The 13,905-nt window shown below is 36.8% G+C and overlaps 1 protein-coding gene across 16 annotated transcripts in view; it reads right to left on the reverse strand.

The window, feature by feature from the left end:
- Nucleotides 1-941: 941 nt before the first annotated feature.
- The window catches only part of GPHN (gephyrin), a 308,827-nt gene continuing 295,863 nt past the window's right edge, over nt 942-13,905 (reverse strand). For 14 of the 16 annotated variants that reach the window (XM_042814426.1, XM_042814421.1, XM_042814428.1 and 11 more), the window contains 6 exons: nt 8,575-8,662; nt 6,278-6,351; nt 5,779-5,843; nt 4,458-4,561; nt 3,117-3,213; nt 942-1,962 (listed from right to left, as the gene is read on the reverse strand). In XM_042814426.1, coding sequence (XP_042670360.1) covers nt 1,829-1,962; nt 3,117-3,213; nt 4,458-4,561; nt 5,779-5,843; nt 6,278-6,351; nt 8,575-8,662 — 562 coding nt within the window. In that variant the 3' untranslated portion in view covers nt 942-1,828. The other 2 variants (XM_042814435.1, XM_042814436.1) reach the window with 2 other exon arrangements.

Raw genomic sequence — 13,905 nt, forward strand, 5'->3', positions numbered from 1 at the left:
ACTTCTGTGTTTTACAGTATTGGTACAGTAAACACAGGCATTCATGAATTTAACTTAATGCCATCCTGCTGTGAAACAGTGAGATTACAGGTGTGAATATTAGGGTCTGGAATAAAGAAATATGATCAGCAAGTTATGTTCATGTTTTTTCTGAAAGATTAGTCTCTGGAGTACCTTTGAACATCATACTGGTATGCCCACCTGCCTTCTACCTTTGTAAGTCCTATGGAGGGAGTATTTAGGCTGTTGCAAGGCTAAGAGTTCGGTCTTAAAAGCAGTCTCAGGGATTTCTTCTGTAATTATTGAAGAACTACCCATCTGGTTTACTGTAGCAGTCAAAATTTGAACACAGAGTTCTGTGCTGATGTTTCCAAGTCCTCCAGCAGTACTGTGGACAAATATTTTGTCTTCATGAATGGAGCTGATGGAATCATGTTTGACCCATGCATTCCAAGGAGCAAGATACTATATGACACCAATATGATTTTAATCACAGATGAAACATGAAATTACCAGAATACAGAATCCGGAAAGGGCTGAGTATTCCCAGTATCAAAAGGAGAAAGAACACTATGAAAAAAAAATCAAAACTCTATCAAATTTCACACAATGTAGGCCAAGGGCTGTTTGCAACTGCTACACAATTTAAACAGAAAAAAAAAAAAAGCATTCTCCAGCTTTTACTGGTACAATTGTAAATTCCCCCAAATACTTGCACAATTGTAAAATCCCCAAAATACTACTTCCATTTTGTCTCCTGGGAGATAAGTTTGAGAAAGCTCACCCTGTATTTTCACTTTGCTTGTGATACTGCACATTAGGAGAGGCTCTAGATACCATTTGCTATTTCCCTTCCTCTTGTCCACTTCCCTCACCTGAAATACCCTCTTAAAACACTATTTTCTTTTTGATGTTCAAACAACAACACTAAACAATTGAAATTTTAAATAATGATTGAGGATTTTTTTTATTCATTTAAGTTTCAGTATCATTACAGAAAATGTTATGGTACAGAGTTGTTTAACATCAGTTTTATTTCTTTGCTCATTTAATTTCCACACGAATGCTGGTAACACTAATATCTGTACAAGATCAGTCTTTGATTTTTTTTTTTGTTTTTGTTTTTAGTTCTGTACATTTTTAAATGTATTGGTTAAAAAGGCTGTCAGCACTTAAGGAAGCAATTTTTTGATTGCTGAAATAAAAGGTATCCAGTTACTGCCCAAGAGTACTGAGCTGGGTGGCTGCTGGGACAAGAGAGATCCCTGAATGCACAGCGAGGTGAGGAAACCTCGGGGCTTCATTGGATTCCCAGTGCAGCCACTCTGCTTTTGGCACTGTGCACATCAACACGAGATACAAGATAAAGAACAAGCAGAAGCTCTCTGTGAAGCGGTTATGAAGCATACTGATAAGGGAAATCCAAGTGTCGTCTACGCTAGTATAAATAAGCAGACAGCCTTGTTTTAAGCGCATAAGTAGTTGTATCTTAAAGATGAGAAAAAACACAAGTTCTGCAGGCACCTACTGCTGTCTACTAAAAGCTACCGCTATTAGAACTAGCATTGAACACACAAAGCAATTGCAAGGAAAGGAAAAAGTTGCTTTGATATAATCAGAATAAATTTCTTTGTTAAGATTTCTTTTTAAAGTTTTTTTTTTTTTTTAAAAGGTATTTATTTAAATTCCATTTGAAATATAATTCAAGATGTTGACTATACTGATCAACTTTTATCCAAATCAGAAAAACTAGCTGTGCCGTTGCATATTACAGGATACAGTCAATGATATGTGGACATGCATCAAAGCTTCGCTCTTGCTGGTGACATCATAGCCTTCCAATGACCATGACATCCACCACCTCCCCCTTGTGAAGCTCCACATACTGCTCTGTCTTTGGAGGTAGCATCAACAGTCCATTGGCACTGCGCATACTCATCAGACGGCTGCTCATCTGATTCCCTACAGAAGGGTGAGAGAAAATGTTCAGTTAATTTTTTAGTTAGTTAATTACAAATGCCGCAACACACAAGACAGGAAGCAAGAGCTGCTCTTACAAAGATATGCTAACATATTCATGGAGCTTCAATATATCTGTTCAAAGGTGGGTAGAAACAATTATGAAGAGATTAATCAGCTTTGCATTGTTCTGGTTTTGAAAACTCCCTTTCCTTTGCTGATTACTTTCCTATCCAGCCTTCCATATTTTTTTCTGTTAGATCTTTACCTGTACTTCATTTTTGTTGTTGTAAATTACTTTAATGTTGGAGATTCTAATCCTATCAAAATTACTTCGTTTTTCAATTTGTATATCTAGTTCAGATTGTATGGAGGCTAAAACCACCACAATCTGAATTTTTTTTTTTAAATATACCAACTCAAAAGAATAGGTTTCTCTGGGATACAAGCTATATAGGACACCCTGGAGATAAACGGTGTAGTATTGGCTGTACTGCCAAAAAATGAAAATGCAGTAGAAAATCATGCACCTTATTTTCTTGGCTTTCAAACTTTTGGATTAACAGATAAATCATTCCAGTCTGTTTGAGCAAGGAAAGAAGTGATGTGCGACAAAACAGATAAAATATTCAAATATAGAATTTATCTCAACTGCAGCTGAATATCCAAAAATATCCCTAGATTGAAAACATGATTAATAAACGTCTTAGTCTGCACTAAGAGAACATATACAGCTGTTTCTTCTTCTCCAGTTCAGTTAGAATCACAATTCGTTACCTGAATTGTTGCTATGGTTCAACTTGTGTTTATTTAGTACAAAGAAAGTAAAGGTGCCTCTGAGTGCAAATAAGCAGAGATGAGTATTTACAAAAAGCACACAATATATGTGTGTGTGTGCAAAGGTGGATTATTCCGATAAAGTTTTAAGAATTAAGTTGGTAAGACACAGCATGAATTTCAATATCATAACTGGGTAGCACGACTGTATACATGGATGTTCACAAGTCAGAAAATCAGTCTGCATGACAAAACTTGTATGAAAATACATGTGCATGTGGGTTTGTTGGTTCTTTTGTTGTTTGTTTCTTCTAAAGCATGTATGGCAGACTGACAGGGCCTGCGAGTGCATCTGTCAGTTTGTGTAACTGGGCACTAACCTGTACTCTGTGCCCAAGGTAGTGGTTCTTGGTGATGCCAAGTCAGTATGCACCGATGGTATTCTGGGCGGGGGTCCAATTTTACATCACATGATAACTGTAGAAGAAGCAAAGAAAGAATGAAAATGTCATGTATTCAGATATCACTAAGATAATAGAGTCATCTCTTCAATCTTTCTTCCTTAATAACAGTCTTTTAAAAAACTTGCATTTCTAGGCCACATGGTGTCTGGAGCAAGATCAAAGGCTGTAGTAGGTAGAGACTGCACTATTTAAGAGAGATACAACTATGATATTACAATATCAAAGAGTATGCCGGAGTCTGCATGCATTAAGTGGAATATTCCAAAGCTGTTCTTTTACTGGGAGTTCAAAGATACTACTATCTCTCTGGAAGAAAAGCTTTATCATTTCTAGTCTCTGGCTCACATTTTGTACAGATAAAAAATTTATTCACATTCAAAGCACTGCTAGTCCTGACAAAAAGGAAATGACCAATATTTGAAATGAAAAGACGTACAGGAGATTGCTCAAAATGAAATTTAATGGAAGCACACTGGAAAATATATGCAAACATGAGGGTCATGTTGGAGCATCGCATTCCTCAAAACTGGAATGCTATAAATTGCTGTCTGTCTTACAACACTTTAGCCATGAGATAAAGAAAAAGATGGACTACTGAGGAAGCATGTAAGAGAGACACAAGGGATGAGCAGTAAGAGAAAAGTTTCTGGAATGCCAGGAACAGTAGAAAAAGTGTAAAAGGTAATCTGTTTTTTGGTATCTTCTTTAAAACAAAAATAGGAGAATAATACATTATTTAATACAGATTTAAGACTGGTTATTAAAGAGCTACTACATCCACCATTTCTTATGAGAGTCGCATTAATTGTTTAAAGAACTCATATTGCTTAGGTGGGGTATATGGATTACTTACATAAACAATCTGCTCAAGAGCAGAGAGACTTTCATGTTTGTAGTTTTTGATACTGAACTATCTTATTCCTTAAGTATTTCCAGGTTACTCTCTATTTTTTATTCTTTTTTAACCACACATTAAAACAAATGTATGTTTTTTACAGTGAAGTGTCCTCCCTTCCTGACTAGCAAATGGCTGCGTATGTTATCTGTAAATCTTACTCCACTACTTGGCCACTCACTTTTAGAAATCATGGGACTGCATATTAACATCAACAGATTCAAGTCTATGCCTCTGTTGTCTGTGAAATTGCTTCAACTTGTCAGAATTGACCTAGCGTTCAGATCCCTCAAACTCTTGAGCTCAAACAGTAGTGTTTCAACAACTTGAGAGAACTTTCAAACACAGGACAAGCTTCTTACCCTGGCTTTGATAATGGTGGGCCGAGGATCCAGGATACCCTGCATTTTCCTCAGTGCAGGAACAACAAAGAGATTGCAGGTGACAACAGCTGACACAGGATTGCCTGTAGGACAAAGAATGGTAGTGAAAGAAAGAAAGAAAGAATGGTGGTGAAACCCTCTTGATTTACTCTGTGAAAGCAATATCCTATTTTTATAATAATCATACCCTAGAGATTCTGAAGAACTTTCTATGCTGCATACAACTGTCCACTTATGTCTGGGGTGGCATGTGGCAAGTAAAACTCCTCAAAGCTATACTCTCTGGCTAATAATGGTGTCCTGAAATTCAGCTCTGATCACAGCTGCTTTGTGTTCCTCATGCCCCTCCATTTGCTTCTGTTCTCCTGCCACCTTTCTTATTACATTTAGATTTATCTGAGGTGGGGCCAGCACTTATTGTGCAGAGGTATAAGTCCAAGCTCATATGGATATGAACTCATGATCTCCAATTCAAGGTTTCCAAGACAAATGGAAAAATAGGTATTATTAAGTGACTTTCTATTCCCTAACAGAGTTGCAAGAAGGTTTAACATGATTGTGGAGGAGAATTCTACTGCTTTATACGTTGACTAAGAAGAGAGGTGTATGACTAAACTTCTGTCAAACACCTCTTGTCTTACACATCTAGTCTTCTCTAAAAGGCAGTTCTAATGTAAATAACATGAAAGAGAGAGACGTTCCATTATCTCTGACCTGGTGAACACACATTGAAGCAGGAGAGAGAAACATGAGATAAAAAAACAGTAGAGACATCTGAACATCACTAGCTAATCAAGAAAAGGATTCCTCGTTGTCAGAAATCTATGCAAAGCCAAAGCAAAAGAATAAAATTAAGGAGGACAGAGATTTGTAGGTGGATTCCCAAATAAATATTTATTCTGAACTCACTGATTTCCTCCAGCATGCAGGAGGTGAAGCACTGCTGCCCTCTCATGTTCCAAAGTGTGAACACGACTAACAACTTCCATTCTGTGACATATTCCTAGGCACTCTCTAGATCTCATCTCCACTTTCAATACTTTAGAATGGATGTGCCGACATTCAAAGAATCTCCATCTGTAACGTGGAGGGAGCTGTGGGAAAAATCACCCCTGCACAGCATGTTAACAAAAGCCAAGGAAATTGTTGGATGGAAAAAATCATAAGGCTTGTAACCCAACCAGCACATTCCGAGGACAAGAGTAAGAACACCAGACAAGGGTGTTGTGAAACATCACTATTCTGTTTCAGATCTTGTCATCTGTGCACAGCAACAAAAGTAATCCACAAAACATCTTACCTGGGAGTGCAAAGATTATTTTTCTTACACCATCAATATCCAGAGTTGCAAAAGTTGTTGGCAGGCTATGGAAAAGGAAAATTTATGATCTGCATTGGAATTTGACTGAACGTATTACATTATTATTTAAAATATTTAGAAAATAAAACAAATGGTCATTTTGCTTCTGTTGAGAAAATATCCAAGAGTAGATGAATTAATACGCAAAAAAAATCAAATTTTATCTTACTGTCAGAAGCCAAATCAACCAATAAGTTATACCAAAATTAAGCTGTTACAGAGCTGTATTTGTTTTTTTATATAAGGCTCTCATTTTTTTCTTTTTTTTGGTAACATTAGTGACTTCCATTCCCCTTACTCTAGTGTTTATAGCAGGATTAACAATGGGACAATATTTCAGAGCAAATAGTCCACAGATGAACAAATTCAGATACAGACAGGCAGTACTGCTCCTGAATATGATCTCCATCCAAGCTACCTCATTAAAAAGATTTCTTACCCTGGTTTCATAAAAACTCTGCCAAAGTGAATCTGTGCATGAAGATCAATATCCAGCACCTGTTTAAGATAGTCCTGTTTAAATTATAAAAAAGAAAATCAATTAAGTAACATCAAAGTGGCTTACATCATCTAAGTGTTCAAAGCAATTAACTGATCTCTAGTGAAGATGAAAGACTTGCTATATCCTGAAAGTGCTACAGTCCAATTGGGAATTTCCAATATTTGAAATAAAGTATTTTCAAAAATAAGACGTGAAAAACAGACTCATTTCTGGTGCCAAACCTGACTCTACAAGGACATAGTAATATATCTACTTAAAAGTCAGCTGCAGCAATAGAATCTTTAAGGACCCGACCAAGAGGCTACTAAAACATTCTGTCTATCAAAGATGGGAAAAAAAAAAAAAAAGCCTTTATGATTCAGAGTTAAGCCTTAAAATGATCAGGTTATTTAACTTTTTACCACAGAAGCTGTCCAGTGGCAGAGTAAGAGATCTCCTAGTACTTCTGAATTCAAGACTGCACTGTAGAAATCATAATTTTCCAGGATACTGTAATTACTGTAATTTCTTGGGGATGTGGCATAATAGGTTTAACTATCCTAAGTTTCTTAGAAAGGAAAAACTGTGGATAGCTTTTACAATAGTTCAAAAACAGTTTTACATAAATACTATTGATCCAGTTAAGAAAACTGGAATTACATATTTAGTCTTCATCGAAAATTGCTATGCTCAAAGATTCAGTGCACTATCTGTTGTGTTTAGTGAGACTTAAGACACAGGACATAACAATCACCTGTTAAGACAGACTTTGGAAGCAGAAAATCTGAAATTCCCATTTTCTCTTTTTTTTTTTTTTTGTTCAAATACTTGGAAAGCAGCAACTTTTTTTTTCAGCCAGGCGTAATTCTCAGTTACTGATTGCATTAACCACATTTTTATTTGCTATTTAGTTTTCGGATGCTCACAGTTATTTCATTAAAAGTCTTGAATGCTCAGTATCAGAGGAAGAACTGTCAGAGGAATGTAGGGCCCATTGACTTTATGCAGTTGCCTAAAATTCAGGCGAGGGAGAAGTTAGCCGGAATGCGTAAATGCCTGTGAGACCATTCACCAGTGTAGTTTCTTTCTGGAGTTCCCATGTCTGTACTAGGTCACCACACTCCCAATTTAAAGACCAGCACTTGGCCTTTGACATTTTTCTGGGAATACTGAGAGGAATAATGGAATTGAAAGTAATTGGCACTGGTTTAATTTGTTAATCATTTCCATGATGTATCCAACAATATGATTTCTACTCAGAAAAGTGACAAAAACAGCACTCATGTTTGTCATCTCCTAATGGCTGACTTTAGTATCTGTAATTTATAAAAGGAGAGATGTTTCTTTTACCTGCCAAACTCACAGATTCAGTCTGGGATCAAAAAGTAATCTGAGTTTTCCTTCGCATAAGTCATGATTAATAAATGTCCTGCAGGTTCATCTACGCCCCACCAGCATCTGTGTATCCCTATTTTCTTTGATGGTTTTGGCACAGGGATTACCAACAGGAACTCAATCAACAATTCTGTTAATGATTCAAAAGGCAAATATATCAGCTCACTGTGTCTCATATGTATTGCCTCTGTAGGACTATCAGGAGTAAAATGTGACAAAACTATTTTTGTAACAGATACAGCTCTGGCACAAATAGGAAACAGATATACTGAATAAGAAAGAACTATTTATATACTTAGCTGCTTTTCAAAGTACTTGCAAAGTAGCTTTATTCTACCTACATTTTACCTGCTCTAAGAGTAGAAAGAAGTCTCTTGTCTTCATGTGCTATTAACGTATCACCTTTGTCATCATAACTATATAAATAATTCCTTACTTAAAAAAATGCAAATCACTTACATCAAGAACAAGAATCTTCCCTTTTGTTCTATGCATACTATAGTACGGTAATAAGAACAAATTAAATGAAGATAGTATTCAAGGCTATTTTCTTGATTATTCACACATATATGTTCTCTCCCCGCCCCTCCCCCCCCCCCAACAAAAGAAAGAAGGAAAGAAAGAAGAAAAGTAAGAAGAAAAAAAAGAAAGAAGAAAAGAAAGAAGAAAAGAAAGTAGGAAAGGAAGAAAGGAAGGAAGAAAGGAAGGAAGAAAAAGAGAAAGAAAGAAAGAAAAAAAGAAAAAAAAAGAAAATGGCCCCTTTTTAGAAAACTTTAATACAAAAGCAGAAGCTCTGATGACAGACTCTGGTTTGAAATTCTTATAAATATTATAGTAAGTCATACTTAAATTTAGCATACCTTTTCTCCCATAGACACCCCTCCTGATGTAATGATCACATCAGCACGGCTGATACCTTCATTCAGTGCATTCAGTAAATCATCTGGGCTACAGAAAAGAAGAGGTAAGCAGATTAGTGGCACACAGCTACTATGAGTTACAGTGTGTAAGCATCTCTGTGCACAGATATAGGTGTATATACACACACCCACGTTAAAAAGGAAACACAACTAAGATAATACTGAGATCTTATCCTTCTGAAGACTCCACACTGCTCTATTCAACTCATGAAGCACAGGTGTATTAAGTAGACACCACAAAGGTTGCCCTCTTTCTACCTAAGAGCTTTGTATAATGAATGGAGGGATAGCATAGGTTGGGATTGAAGAACGCCAATACAAATCTATGAAAGCATGCCATTTACACAGCTGGTAGCAATACAAATTATGATTTAGGTCAACTGACAGATCTATGCAGAGGGACCTGACTATAAAAATTACTGGCCACCAAGCAGGCTGCAGTACTACCTAACTTATTTGATGTAAAAATGGGGGTAAGGCTCTACTTCAAACCTCCATCAGTGCAAATTGGGAGTAAATCCTTTGTTTATCTCCTCCACTTGAGGGCTCTGCAGTAAAGGCAATTGTGCATCTACTTCATCTTGACAAACCATCATCTGCCTTGTTCAAGTATGTGTTCTTCATGAGAAACAGTAAGCAGGGAGCTATCATGTTTCTTCATAATAAGAGTATAATTGCGAAGATGAAGGATAGAAACTAAGAGCAACACTTTCAGTGTCTTAAAACCCTTTTTTTTTAAAATCTAAACTGAAACTGTAGTTTTCAAGTTACCATTACCTATCTGATAAGAGTGCTGTGCTAACAGGGAGCTTAAAGGCATGTGGGGAGAAACTCTGTAGCATAAACTATACAAGAAGGCTGAGGGAAACCAACAAGACATTAAATGTGTACTTTACATTTAACATTTGTAAACTGACCAGAAGCTAACCTATTGCTAGGACTGCATGTCATGTTCCTTCAAAAGCATCAAATAGCACAGATCCTGAAAACAGTTTTTATGAGAGGCTATTCCTTATGTGAATGCTGTTCACTTAACTGGCTGTAATACTAATGACTGTACAAAGGAATTAATCTGGAATACGTGGTCTCAGTTATCACATTACAAATTACATTTATGTGTTATCAAGACTTTTCAGGCTGCAAATGGCATGTATGCTATACTCGGTTAACTTCTGCTATATGTCAATACAAAATAGAATCACCACAGTTCTTTTGGAGACTGAACTGGAAACAGGAAAATCAAAAATACTGTGTAAGATCTGGTTGACCTTTCAGAGAGACTAATAAATTGTGTGTTCCAAGAGGTTTCAGACAGAGGAAGCCTTTCCTCTGTGCATCTCGTCTTTGCCCATGGCTTGCTAAAATTTGATTTATGCAGTACTTTGCATATCTTGGTGCTGCATGCACAACATTTTATGTGACACAAGAATAACTCTCTCACTGAGTAAATAACTCAAGTGCATGCAAACCTGCACACTCACCTATTCACCAGAGAACTCATAAGCTTTTTCCACCTTTATCATCTTACAGGCAGAAAGACTTCAGAACCTGTTCTCCACCATTTCCAATAAGTTATGCAGCCTTCTGATTGGCATCACATGTGATTATGCTGCACAGCTTTTCTATGTAATAGGGAAGCTCTGAAAATAATTGCTCCTATTTTATGACATCAGCCTACAATGTCAGGTGTCAGTAATGTAGCAGTAGGGTTGAAACTTCCCACCAATACTCTATTGCATTTTATTGCTGTGAGACAAATGGCAGCAGAGGGACAATCTGACTAAATGGTGTCTAACGTGGAAGTGTGTATGAATCAAAGGTCTGGCAGTGAATCCCTCTATTTGGAAAAAAATGGCACCCACTGACATTCACTGATGCATGCTGAACATCTGTGGAGCCCAAACAGTAGATGTGAGCACAGTGAGGTGGTGGGCAGTGTTTCAGCAGTGGTGGCAGTGACAGTGGGTCACCTCTGCTGGTGCAGATTTTGAGGTGTGGAGCATGCAGGCTTTTGTTCATCACTGCTGAAAATGCACAGCTAATGGTAGAGACTGTGTTGAACAAGAGTGTTTTGTAGCTTAGAATCGGCTCTATCAAATAGCACTATTGTTCTCTTTGTACCTGTTGAAGTTTCCATGAAAATAAATAGGAGACATTACTTTTGGAGCAAGCTATGTATGTATGTATCCACTCCTTAGGTATATCTCTTTCTAAGAGGTAGGCAACAAGCTACAGTAGAAGGAAAGGCAAATTACTAGTGCTATAGTGTTGTCTGTAATCAGTTAGCTATAATGAAATACTGCCATTTTTTAAAGAAAGGAGTGACTATACAGATCGTGGCATGACTCCAGGATTTGTATAATGTATTAAATGGCAAGCTGTTTTAGGTTTTTGCATATCTTGGATGCTCTAACTAGCCTTTAAAGTAATGGCTGAACTCCATTTTCTTTGGGGGAAACATGAAGCATACAAACTCAAACAAAGCCATCTTCTTCTTTGTTCTTTATGAAGCAGAAACATTTTCTCAGTTGCCCTTACTGAAATTTCAGGATCATTTCATCCAAAACCAGCACAAATCTTCACTAGTTATCAAGGGCAATAAGAAAAAAACAAGTCTCTTGTTGGCTACTGTTGGTGTCCTCTTCAGAACTAATTGTTTCATACTGATGGTCTAGGAAGTACTCTGTATATGGTAAGATGTTGCTTAAGATTACTACAGAGTTTGTAATAGGAAAGGTCTATCAATAATCCAAGTCTTCCTTAATCCTTGACAATGATGGGGCAGGCTGGTATGCTCCAAGGAACACACATTCTTTATACAGGTGGATATAGGCCTTCCTTAAACACAATGACAGCCAGATACTCATGGCATTAGTCTTAGGTTAAGACTGTTTTAAGTTTAGTTTCCTCACTACATTGTGATGCAGGTGAGAATCTTACCTGGAGTTTGCTTCAGGCTGTTTCATTTGATCTTGCTTAATTATTTAAAGGTTATTCATAGGAAGCAAAGACCACTTGTTTGAGGAGATCCTAATTCTGAAGTATGAAGCGTACTTGCTTCTGGTTGTGGTTTGAGAACAGCGAAAGGAACAGTATAAAGCAAACAAGTCTGTATTTAACTGCTGTTAAATAGAATGGAAGGGCTCCATATATACTGAATATGTACTGAATTATAAATTTATAAAATATAAAATTACTTACCAAAGGAGGAAACTAAAACAGTATAAGCCCAATCTCAAATCAGATGAAGGCTTTGTTTATGAAAGTAGCATACCACTGGAGTAGTTAATCATAGGGTTTTTTTTAGTTACATGCCATATAGAAGTGAAGATTACTGGACTTAATTTTTTTTTTTTTTTTTTTGCATTTCCAGTAGAATGTCCTGTATAGTAGATCTCTTTCTTTACCACATGTGAAATGTGAAAAACATTTCTAAAATCTACTGCTACTTTCAACCTATAGCACTGTCTATTCTCTTTAGTTTGTTGCAAATTCAAATGGATTCTTCCAAATGAAAGATAAGAAATGAATGATTATGCTAGTTTTTGTTGTTGTTTTTTCCCCCAAAAATACATACAGAGAATTTCCTCTCTTGTCTCTGCAAGAAGCATCTCTCTTTTTCTGTATTTGGCACAATTTTCTTGCTTCTTTATATCCTTTATATCCTACTTGAGGCTGGTATTTTTACTTCCTCTGCAGTTAATAATACAAGGCACGCTCTTGAGTGGAGTAGTCTTCAGTCAACACAGTAGCAAACATTTTCCTTGTATTAGTGGAGTTAATGGAGAGAATTATCATTCAAATTGCACACTAACAAATATCTGATAATCAGATAAAAAGATATGACTTCTCAGTTCATTTGTTGCATAAAAAATGAGCAGCTCTCCATATTGACATGGAAATGGAATAAACGGAAGACTATTAACTTCTGGAAGAACAGAAAAAATAATTTTGGTATCTGAGCATAACATGACAAGATTGTTCTAATGGGCTTGTGACAAATCACCACAAAGCTGAGAAGCAACACTCACTATGCAGAAGCTTTCTTCTGAAACCCTGGCCATTACTAGGGCCAGGATACTGGATTAGCTAGACTAATGGTCTAATTTACTACAATAAATCCTTAAAAATGTCTTCTGAAAGTGCTATTCTTGTATTATTATTTTTTCCCCCCGTGGACAGGACTGAAACAGGTGCTCAAATATAACAGTGAATGCCTTAATCAGTGTAAAGGAGCTTTGATGGGAAGTCTCATTTCCAGATGGCAAAATTCTTCTGTTTCATTTGGTGATTTTCAAAGTCGGAGTGACATTGTGCAAGAGAAGAGCGTGCGCTTCTCTAACATGATGGAATTGATTAAAGAAACTATACTCTGTGTGCTTCAGATTACATCCCAGCATCTCCTGTAAATGCAATGAAGAAAATTGTTCTATAAGGTGACCTGCAGTTTATGAATCTATTCATATAGGTAAGTAAGTACAAACCCAAACTGTCTCTCAAAAAAGGAAGAAATCTCCATCTAGAGCAGATTGTGTCTGCACAAGTGTATGAGTACTGTTTGTAGGTTGTTCTGAAATTAACGCCTCCTAACTGCAGTGATACAAAGAGCACAATAACACTACTCGACACAGCAAATTCTCAGCTACAAAATACTACTTTTCAACAGTGACCACCATTACCCATGCATGTTTGCCAGCAATAAACAAGAACCTGCATGCTGCTCTCATAAAAATCTGCATTGCCATCCAGAATGCAGCTTGTCTAACTGTGCTTAGATCTACTGTTTGGTCTCCATGAATGTTCAGCATGCTTCAATGAATGTCAATGGGTGCCATTTTTTTCCAGATGGAGGAATTCATTGCAACACCTTTGCCTCATCCACACTTCCATGTCAGTCACTATTTGGTCAGACTGCCCCTCTGCTACCATCTGTTTCACAGCAACAAAATGTAATGGAATATTGGTGGGAGATTTCAACCTCTACTGCCATACCACCAACATCTGCCTCTGAAATAGTGAGCCAACACCATAAAATAGGAGGCATTACTTTCAGAGCAGCCTTCATACACACATTTTTGAAGCTGCAGACATAAAGATTTACATAAAAAGCTCATGTACTATTAAATATATCTTAATGTACTATTAAATATATTTAATACTCTCCACTAATTGTGTCAGTTGATAAACAGACCTTCTATTTTACCACTCCTGTTTTCCTGCCCTCTTCACTCACTTTTATATAACAGATGAATAGTACAATCTGGAAATTAG

This window comes from Centrocercus urophasianus, unplaced genomic scaffold (assembly GCF_019232065.1).
Source record: "Centrocercus urophasianus isolate 14NV4802_14NV808 unplaced genomic scaffold, USGS_Curo_1.0 seq_14, whole genome shotgun sequence".
In the NCBI taxonomy this organism is placed as follows: domain Eukaryota; kingdom Metazoa; phylum Chordata; class Aves; order Galliformes; family Phasianidae; genus Centrocercus; species Centrocercus urophasianus.